This window comes from Carica papaya, chromosome 5 (assembly GCF_054855325.1).
Source record: "Carica papaya isolate Zhongbai chromosome 5, ASM5485532v1, whole genome shotgun sequence".
NCBI lineage: Eukaryota > Viridiplantae > Streptophyta > Magnoliopsida > Brassicales > Caricaceae > Carica > Carica papaya.
This window is the reverse complement of record NC_142313.1, coordinates 7954221-7964984: the sequence shown is the minus strand read 5'-3', so window position 1 is coordinate 7964984 and position 10764 is coordinate 7954221. Positions and strand designations below refer to the sequence as shown.

Here is a 10764-nt window from a genome sequence, read left to right as displayed (position 1 = left end):
AAAGATATAGCTCAAAGAGCTCAAAATACTTTAATAGAATGATACCTTATATGACCATACTATCGATATTTTAATTAAATCATTAAGGAGATATCTTGATCAAATAAAAGTTTTAATCCATACAAGATTTTGTTCATTTGTACCGATTATCAAAGTAAAAAGAAAAAAAAACGACACCTAACTTGTCATGTCATTAACAGCTTTAACAAAAATATCTTTTGATAACTAAAAATGATTTCAGGTTAGTTTTCTTATAAGTATATTAGCAACACACAGAGAACCACATATATATATGTATATAACCATGTTTATTGTTGCGTAAACAACTACAAATGTCATTCATACGGAGACAATAATAATATTTGCTATCTAAAGCTTTCTATGATATTAATATGTTTTTGTTGTTCTCCCTCACCATTGTTACTAATGATTGTCACAAAGTTCTTGCCAAAGACACATTCGAAGCCCTAATTGACCATATGCCCATTTTTTAGGTTGAGAAATATGGAATTTTCAACTTCTATGATTTATAAAAAATATCTTTATATCTCTAAACAAGATGGATATATAATAAGAGAAAAGAAAAAGAAGCTTCGCCAAAATATTTCAAGAAGGGAACTTCTTTAACTCTTTGAGATCTTTTCAACATGAGCATCCCAATTCCTGTTTAAAATGGTTTTAACCAGTAGCTTACCATTCAATGTGGTTTTAGCCTATTAAGTCATAAATAAAAAAACTGTCAATTTAATGGGAATCGTCTCGCAACTTATAACTTTGTAATAACACCATACATAAAATTTTTATCATATTTAGAGTTTATAAGTGCTAATAAATAAATTGAGAGAAATAATAGAGAGATTAATGCAAAAAGAACGATAAAATAAAATATTCAGTCAATTTAGTTACTTTGGTTAAAAAATTTAAAAATTTAAAAAAATCATCATAATTAACTAAATTGATCAAATTGTACATAAAAACTGAAATCAAACTAACTAAATCTATTTCTATCGTTATTATTAATAATAAAAAAAATAAAGTAAATCAACAGAAGTATAATTTTTTAAATTTTATTAACATTAATAAAAATATTAATAATATATATGTGCATATAATAAATTGTTATACACGTAACACATAATTATTAATTTAATTATAGTTACTAAGTTTTAAAAACCAGTATATTATATGTAGTTATTAATTTAGTATATATAATTATTAATTTAAAAATTAAAAACTTAATCGATTTCAAAAAAATCTTACACAAACCAAATTGATCTCCTTAAATGGTTCAGTTTATTTAATTTTGTTTTATTGTAGTGAATTTTTTAGCTCATTCCTATAAAATGGAATAAAAAATATTACTTATGAGATAACAAGAAGAATGAAACTACAAAAGATAATGACAATTGTGATAATATTGTGCTCCCAAAATTCAAGACCAATGACCCTTCATTTCCTTCATACGCCCGCACCAACAACCACCAAGTCCCAGCACGATTTTGATCATATATTTAACATCAAATTTTAAATGTCATACATTCTGCCACAGATTTTTACCACACAGTAAAATAATTTCAATTGAAAACAAATTTTAAGCCAAATCTCATTTAGGAAGAGACCGATGTTGGAGGGAAGCTTTTGCCAAAAGTTAGATTAAAAGCAGGCTACCGGATACGTTCACAGCGACGATTTTTAATGATTTCCCTTTTTTTCCCTCTCCTCTCCTCCCCTTCTCTTTTGAAAACCCCTCCGCGCTACAGCTAACATTTCTCTCTACCATTTTTAATTCAACCTCTGATTGCAAACCCTAAATTTCCAGATTAACTGAGGGAGAAGTAAAAGCGAATAGGACAAGCAAAATGCCGAGAGAGATCATCACACTGCAAGTCGGACAGTGCGGGAACCAGATAGGGATGGAGTTCTGGAAGCAACTTTGCCTCGAGCATGGTATCAGCAAAGAAGGCATTCTTGAGGATTTCGCTACTCAGGTTTGTCACTTTCTCTCTACTATAAATCTCTATTTCTTTACCTTGTAGGCATATGTATTTGTACACCTGTGTACCTAGAACGCAGAGATAGTATTACATGTAGGGATATGATTGTTTTAATTTTCATTTCTGGTCTTACGAGGTTTCTTAAGTTTCTTCTATGCTGCGGATTTGGTTACCTTTTTTTTTTTTTTTTTTTTCCGTCTAATCATGTTTTAGCATTCGTTTATTGTTATCTTTCCCTCACTCACTCACTCACTCACTCACTCCTTAGAGGGTATTAGGGGATTTGAGATTATGGTGGTGAGTTTGCTCTCTCTCTCTCTCTCTCTCTCTCTCTCTCTCTCTAATTTTTCTGTTTGACTTATGTATGTGTTATTTTTTAGTGATTTTGCTTGATGATATTGACACTCTTAAGTAGCATCTAATATCCCATAAAATGCGTAGCAAGCATTTTATTTCTACCAAAATTTTTGTGAAATTCGCAAGTTATAACTTATAAGTCAAGCACCAAGTCCTAGCTACTTCAACTATGCGGATTGTTCCCTCAAAACGTGATTAGCCTGCTAAAAACTAAAACTAATATTTACTTGTCTTGAGTCGCATAGTCATTGTATTCAGTGAAGATATTTGCTCATGATAGATTCGTTAGAGCAGACATATAATCATTTTTCTCCACTCGTTTTGGAGCAAGTTGTGGAGCATTCTTGTCCTTGCCAATTTATTTGATCGATTCTTTTGGACCCTCCCCAATGGTTTAATAAATACACATATACTATCCTAATTTAGGTAAACTTAGCAAGAAGTTGCAACACTGGTAGGTCTTGTAAAGAGTGGATTTTTTCGTAGTTGAAACTTTTGCAACACTGCTAGTCTTGGATTTTCTTGTCAATAGTTACTCCTTTACTGAGCACTATTTTTGGGATTGTTTGGAATAATTTATTTAAACTTGGTGTGGTAGGGAGGTGACAGAAAAGATGTGTTTTTCTATCAAGCTGATGATCAACATTATATCCCACGGGCTTTGCTGATAGATTTGGAGCCCAGAGTAATCAACGGAATTCAAAATAGTGAATATCGGAATCTCTATAATCACGAAAACATATTTGTCTCAGATCATGGCGGTGGTGCTGGCAATAATTGGGCAAATGGTTATGATCAGGTTAGCTCCTTGTCTCTTTTAATGTTTCAGCATGTAAATCAATCAGATTTTATTTACTTTCAAATAAGTTGCATCTGAACTTGTTATGTGAGTTGCCTGATTTCCATCATCTGCATAGGTGCTAGTTTTATATAGAGATGATTAGTAGATAGCAATGTGTCACTTGCACATTCATGATGCTTTTCAATTGTGTTTCCTCTATTAACTTTGATCAGGGAAAGGGTGTAGAAGAGGAAATAATGGACATGATAGATCGGGAGGCTGATGGAAGTGATAGTCTTGAGGGTTTTGTTCTGTGCCATTCAATTGCTGGAGGAACAGGATCAGGTTTATTCATATTCTAACACCTGTTTATTTTCCCTGCTCTTACCCGCCTATTTCTTTGTGAAGGATCTACATCATGATCTCTTTTTCTTTTTCTTTTTTCTTCTTTTAAGAATAAATTCGTCAAATTTTCTGCCTATTTCTGTAGAAATATAGTTAAAATTTGACATTTTTATAAGAAGTTCAGCATTGTAGTTGAATTCTTGGCTTGCCTCTTGACATATACCTGAGGATTTCTCACTTATGCACTACTTCTTAATATTCTCGTCTTATCTAATGAAGGCATGGGTTCATACCTGTTGGAGACTTTGAATGATCGATACAGCAAAAAACTGGTCCAGACATACAGTGTATTCCCTAATCAGATGGAGACAAGTGATGTTGTTGTGCAGCCCTATAACTCACTATTGACACTGAAGCGACTGACACTAAATGCTGATTGTGTTGTTGTTCTTGATAATACTGCATTGAATAGAATTGCTGTGGAGCGCCTACATCTGAAAAATCCTACATTTGGTCAAACAAATTCTTTGGTGTCTACTGTAATGTCCGCAAGCACAACTACTCTACGATATCCAGGATACATGAACAATGATCTGGTTGGCCTACTTGCATCTTTAATTCCAACACCAAGGTGTCATTTTCTTATGACTGGATATACTCCACTCACAGTGGAGTGCCAGGTAATATTTATGGCTGATATTGTTTGGTTGATGATTTCAATATATTACGTAGTGTTCCGAGTCAGTATAGATATTGGGTTAATTATTTGAAAACCTGCATGATATATGTTTTCTTGGTGTCTTGGAAGATAATGAACTACTTGACTTTATGAAGATGGTACCTGATTGTTGTCATGCCTCTTCCATCATTTGTTTATTGAAATGTTTATACACTTGTGTCATATTATAGTGAGCTTAGTTCTCTGTCCAAAAATCATATTGAGCTTATGCGTTCTCTTTCTGAGAAAAATGAAAGTGATGCACCAGAAGTTGCTCACAATAAAGACTAAAACTTTAAAGAATAATGTTGAATTCTATTAAGTTATATCTAAAACTGTTACTTAATTAGTCATTTTATAAAGTTTGTAACAAGAATCCGACTAGGAATAGGAAATCTTAATAAACTAATAATCTAACTAGAAATAGGAAATATTGAGGAAACTAGAAAACTAAAATAAATCTTAGACTTAAACTAGAATACAAAAAAATAAAAATCAAATAACACTTAGAATTAAACTAGGAAAAGCATGCTGCATCAAAGAGAATTGAAAGGCAGCTATCCAAGAGCTTTTGGATTTAGAATGCTAACTTTTCACATTCCCCTCAACAACTTTTATATGATATCTTCGCATGTTGTGTCCCCTCAATAAGAATATGTGAAAAAAAAAGTGTTGCTTGTGGCAATGACCAAGCCAAGTGCTTGGGTATTTGAGCTCGACTAGTTTAAATTTTGTCAGAATCGAGTTCAGTTTGAAGCTTAAATTGAGTATTTTTTTTGCTTGACTTGGCTTGTTCAAAGAATTATGAAGTTTGGGCTTCCTTTTAGTTAGAAGAGCTTTTTTTGGGCTTGAGTTTTGCTTGAGTTTGGTTTTGGCTGAGCCAAGCCTGAATCGTTTGATACCAGGCTCGGCTCGTTGCCACCATGTGTGGTGCTACTTTCAAAGTCACTATTTAAGTTCAGTCAGTTTAACAATTAGCATATGAATGAAACATATTAAAAATGTAATATAAAAATATAATATATTTTATCTAATAGCAGATAAGCAGACATGTCTAGGAGCTATTGTCCAAATAGTTCAATATAGATTTTGGGGTTTTAGTTAAAAAGCTTTTTTTCCAGGTCTGTTTCAGCTTGAGTTTGATTTTGGCTGAGCTCAAGCAGAGGTTCAATTGCACGAAGACTGAACTATTTGATAATGTGTTCGGCTCAGTGCCATCCCTAGTGGTGCTATTTTGAAAGCAGCCATTTATTTTTCAGTCAGTCTAACATCATCCTGAATGGATAAATGCATACGTTGTGTATTTTTTTTTTCAAAAAAAGAAGAGGAAAGATCGATGTTTTAAATATTGTGAAAATGAAATTTCACCCACTTTCTATATCATATAAAGGAGAGGAATATTATCTAGCAAATGACATTAAGATGATATCATATATTATCGCTCATTCTTTTTAAATTTCCTCAATTAGCATAATATTCTTTCTTTTTTCTTCCAAAAAAAAGGAATATATGCTAATTAAACGAGAGAAGTAGCGTGGGATGCTAGATAATATTGTACTAATATAATATGCAATTTAATTTTCTGTCTAGCTGATTGTGGAAAGAACTGAAAGATTTTCTAATGTGATCAATGGTTTATTTTTTGTACTATTGCTTCCTTCTTGTCTCATCTTCATCCAAAATTTATAGTATCTGATGTGGCTATTCTTGGCAGGCTAATGTAATCCGTAAAACTACTGTATTGGATGTTATGAGGAGACTTCTACAGGTGGGTTCCTCTTCCAGTGAATTTTTCCACCAGCATGGAGTTTACTATTCTTCTAAGCATGATTGTTTTTGCAGACAAAGAATATTATGGTTTCTTCTTACGCTCGGACAAAGGAAGCTAGTCAAGCAAAGTATATTTCAATATTGAATATCATTCAAGGAGAAGTGGACCCTACACAAGTAATATGAACTTGCCATTCAGAAAATTATTATTTGTACTCATTGTTTGACATTTCAATCTGCTTTGCCTTTCTCTTTACATTAGCCAAGGCCCAGTTTGGTTAGTCCACAAATCATCAGATATACAATACGTTGTGAAATTTGTTTATTAGTAAACAACATTACTTGCTCTGTATCAGGTGCATGAGAGTTTGCAGAGGATACGTGAAAGAAAGCTAGTGAATTTTATTGAGTGGGGCCCTGCAAGTATCCAGGTCTTCTTCCACATTTAAGCTTGACATACAGATTGTTGTTTGATGATTTCTTAACATCCTGATCTATATCAGCTTCGTTGTTTTCTCTTATTTGTAGGTTGCACTCTCAAAAAAATCGCCTTATGTCCAGACTGCTCATAGGGTAGGTTTTAGTTCTCACCTCACTTGTATAGCATTTTTTTTATGTTTACCATTTATTAAAGCACTATTCAGGCATAATTTGATTTATGGATGATTTTGGATATGAAGTTCTATAACTTTCCGTACAGTATATTGTCCACTTGTTTGAGGGAGAATTAACGAAAGAATTAATAAAATTACACTTCTTGCATTTATCAGGTTAGCGGTCTCATGCTTGCAAGTCATACCAGCATCCGACATCTTTTCAGCAAATGCCTGAGCCAGTATGAGAAGTTGAGAAAGAAGCAAGCTTTTCTTGAAAACTATCGGAAGTTTCCAATGTTTGCTGTAAGTTGTTAACCCATTGGTATCTCTGTTCTATTTCGTTCCTAGTTTATTATTGTTTTATCATGTTTCAGTCTTCCTCATTGGGATCACGCTTATGTTTTTTCTATAAGCAATGTGTTTCTTGTTCTCTGCAGTCCTCTCTTGACAAACTATAGACGGCCAAGTATACCATGTATTCAAAGTGTGCCTGCTTTATGGAATGGTTCATTCATTGTTGATTTCTAAATGTGGTGTTAAATTTCAACAGGACAATGATCTTTCGGAGTTTGATGAATCAAGGGATATACTAGAGAGTTTGGTTGATGAATACAAGGCTTGTGAGTCTCCAGATTACATCAAATGGGGAATGGAGGTATTCACCGTGTTAGCACTGACTTTTTTATTGAAATAAAACACTCTGATAGGACTGACTTATCCATCTATGTCATAGAAAACATCTTTACTGAGGATTTATGTTGCAGGATCCAGACCACATTCTAACTGGAGAAGGGAATGCTGCAGGAACAGTGGATCCAAAGTTGGCAGTTTGAACAGAGTAAGAGAAAATTCTACACTTTGAAATTCTTAGCTTTCGACATAATTGAAATCTTTCCATTACAAGCAAAGTCAATTCAATGTGATCTACTGAAGTGTCACTTAAATCTTCTTATCATGCTCCTGATTGATCATGTGAATGGCCTTTTAAGGATATTGATAGCTCCTGGAACTAGAGACATGTTCTAGTCTTTGTCTTAAACATTTTCTGTAGTAGTACCCGTGTAAATTATGTGCGCTAGTATTTCTTGGTTCTGTTATTTATGTCCTACATAATCTAAGTTGTGCATGCTCATATCTGACTTGCCTTTTCCATAGCTTTTCTAATTTATCCATCTAATATTTCGTATGATTTAGATACATCACGTCCATCATCTTATAACAAGTATGTTAGCAGTCCTCATGGCCTTATCTTCCAACTATAAAGCATGATAGTACCTTTTTGTTAGCTGGAAAATTTCTGAAGGACATAATTTCTTTCTTATCTCCAAATTTAACATTTTAGAGAAAACCTTTGGTTATAACATTTGAAAAGGAAAGAACAAATATTTAACACCTCCTTGCATCTGGTGGTTCTAAAACTTTTTTGTGGGTTAGTGGCACCAAAATGATGAAGCATAATGCCTTGTGAAATGAAGTTTGTTCCCTTCTCTAATTTAATCAATAGCACCATAAATAGGACAAAAACACACAGCAGAAGCAGACACTGCAAGGATGTGCCCTCAATTTGCTTGGTACATTATGTCAGATAGGCCTGGTTAAATGGCATGTCTCCGGTTTGGGCATTGAGCTTTCAAGTTATGAAGGCCCTTGTCTTGATCTCTGCTTGATTGCTTGGGTGATTGGTTATGTTAACTGGTTATAGCAAGTCTTCTTTATTTCTTCCTTCAGCTTTATGTAGTTTATTAATTATACTGGAAGTTATTAATTTTTATTTAGAACTAAAAAGAACTTTCATCTGTCCACAAACTTCTGTTCCCCCAAGAAATGGATCTCATTCTGGCATTTGCTTTCTTCCTTGTCTAGAACCCTCATGGTCAGCAAAATGACCGGTTTGAAACTTTGCGCATTGCAAGGTGCAGCAGTCACTGTCTCATTGATGCTTAGATAGCACTGGAGTGAGGACTGTAAGTAAATGAATAAAGATTTCTGTTGGAACGTTTTTTACTTTTTTTTTTTTTAATGAGATGTTAAATGGTTTGTAGTTGGTGGCGATCTTTTGTGTTGTGTGAAGCTTGGTTTGTGTATTATTATTATTTTGTTTAAGGTTTTGGTACTTCCTCTGAGGCAATAGAATTCAGAATCCATTGTTGAAATCAGCCGGAATACCTTGGCTCTGGGGAATTGGGAAAGACAATTGCAACACCAATTTACCAGCTCTTTTGCCTAGAAGTCATGATCATTTCTACAGATTCTGTTGCATCCTTTTGGGGAAAGAATTACAATTAGTAACTCTGAGAACTAATTCCCCATACCGTCATCACACATGTTTTCTCTCCAACATACCATGTGTTGTAGTGAGCAGCACACTGCATTGTTGCATCCGAAAGTTCTGATAAGAGTAGTTCATTCTTAATTCTTTCTTATAATGGCTGATGTAATCGTTGTACACTTTGGAGAATCCTATATTTACCATAAATATTCTTGCAATTTCTCGTTGCTATTATTCAACTAATCCATAATGCCCTGTAAAATTCATATACTTGTAGTGTTAGCTGAGCATTTGTGGAAAAATTAAGTAGTCCGGGTGTGCTGTTTTGTCACTTGTGCTGAGCATTTGTGGTTAGTGTTTCTACCCCCACTAAACATCACACTTTTTATGTGATTCTGACAGAGCCAGTAATCAATGCGATGAGCATTTGAAGAATAAATAGTTATTTAACTACTTGTGGCCCATACATTTCTTACACGTGGAAGTTAGTAATTAAAGGGAACTGCATCTGCAATGTGGAGATGTGGTTCGTGTTTACTTGTATTCATATAGGCTAGCAACCCTGCTTCTGCCCAATGTTTTTGGGTTCTTTCAACCATACAAAACTGTCATTCAAGTCTATCTGCAAACTTCCTAACGCTCATGGTAGGTTGTTATATCCAATGTTTCCTCTTATTTTTTTTTTTCCTGGACTGTCAGACGTGCATTAAATTATTATTATTATTATTATTATTATGGGAACACTCTTTCCAGGTGATTGACGATAACTGGGGTACTAAACTTCCAGCTTATTCAAAATGTGAGCACTTAAGAAAGTCTTCAACCCTATGCTAGTCAGTAAGAAATTCATTTGCGGATCAGAATGAGAATTGAGTAGAAATATATTCTAGTGACGGGCATGACTGCTTGATTTCTTGAATTTACAGTACATTTTGGCTGGCGCATTGCCGATTTCATAGTTAAGACAGTAACTCATTGAGGTACTTAATATTGTGTAGTTATTCGATTAGGACATCATAACTAACAAGCCAGAGCCCCTTTAAATGATGTACCCCAAATAGATTATTTATTCTTGATGGAAAAATATAGGCACGGTTATAAATCTTTTGCTTAGTTAGAAAATTGTCATAATTACTCAGATTGGGGAAAAAAAAAAAAAAAAACTGTAATGCTTAATTCAACTCTATCTGCAGTGTTAGTTCTTTTTGTTTCTTTTGGATAAATTCCTTGTCTGAAAAAAAAAAAAAAAGAGTAGTGCAAGTATTTGATAAACGTGATCCCTAGCCAAAATGGCTTTAAACCTTTCTTCTTCATTCCAACTGACCTATTAATCGTCCGGCTGGCTAATTTCCGAACTGGGTTTTTGGAGAAGTTGTGTAAACCTTGTAAGACTATCAATCACAATTGCAAAAGAAGAAGAAGATGATAGAAATGGGAGGATTGCCAATTGGATTCCAGCCTCCAAGAAAAAAAAAAAAACATACTGTAAAGCTGCGTTGTGGGGGAATAAAATGATAATAATTTTGAATTTTTGAATTCGAAATTCTGGGCCCATCTAGTCTGCAACTGGCAACGGTCAGTTAAGATGAAATAATGATGATGACTCTACCAACCAAAATCTCTCAACCCATAATTCAACAAACGGCATTACAAGAAAAGATATGCAGAACCCTGTACGGTACAAACTGTTTTTCTTGTTAAAAAAAAGGCTTATGACAAATCAAATGATATATGAAAATCTAGTAATAGCCATTTGATTAAAAATGTTTGCCAGAGGAGCAATTTTATTTTATTTTTTTTAAATAAAAAATGGAATTCGTTGCTATAATTAAATAATTAAAAAATTGTTGGGAAACATATTCATTTGGTTGATATGGATTCAGAAGAGATAGAAGAAAAAATCAAGAATATTTGACCATGTTAGTAATAAATAA

General features: G+C 33.6%; 1 protein-coding gene across 2 annotated transcripts; it reads left to right on the top strand.

The window, feature by feature from the left end:
* The first annotated feature begins 1475 nt into the window (after window positions 1-1475).
* On the top strand, window positions 1476-9048 carry TUBG1 (gamma-tubulin). 2 transcript variants are annotated; one of them, XR_015819056.1, is made up of 13 exons: window positions 1476-1988; window positions 2950-3150; window positions 3366-3477; window positions 3757-4157; window positions 5910-5963; window positions 6038-6142; window positions 6322-6396; window positions 6494-6538; window positions 6736-6864; window positions 7112-7216; window positions 7326-7399; window positions 8425-8525; window positions 8604-9048. XR_015819056.1 is itself a non-coding variant. In XM_022031848.2 (12 exons), the coding sequence occupies exons 1-11, from the start codon at window positions 1860-1862 to the stop codon at window positions 7392-7394; spliced, it is 1425 nt and encodes a 474-aa protein (XP_021887540.2). In that variant the 5' UTR covers window positions 1476-1859; the 3' UTR covers window positions 7395-7399; window positions 8425-9048. The 2 variants fall into 2 exon arrangements, 1 of the variants encoding a protein (XP_021887540.2); XM_022031848.2 differs by having other exon boundaries at window positions 8425-9048.
* Window positions 9049-10764: the final 1716 nt, after the last annotated feature.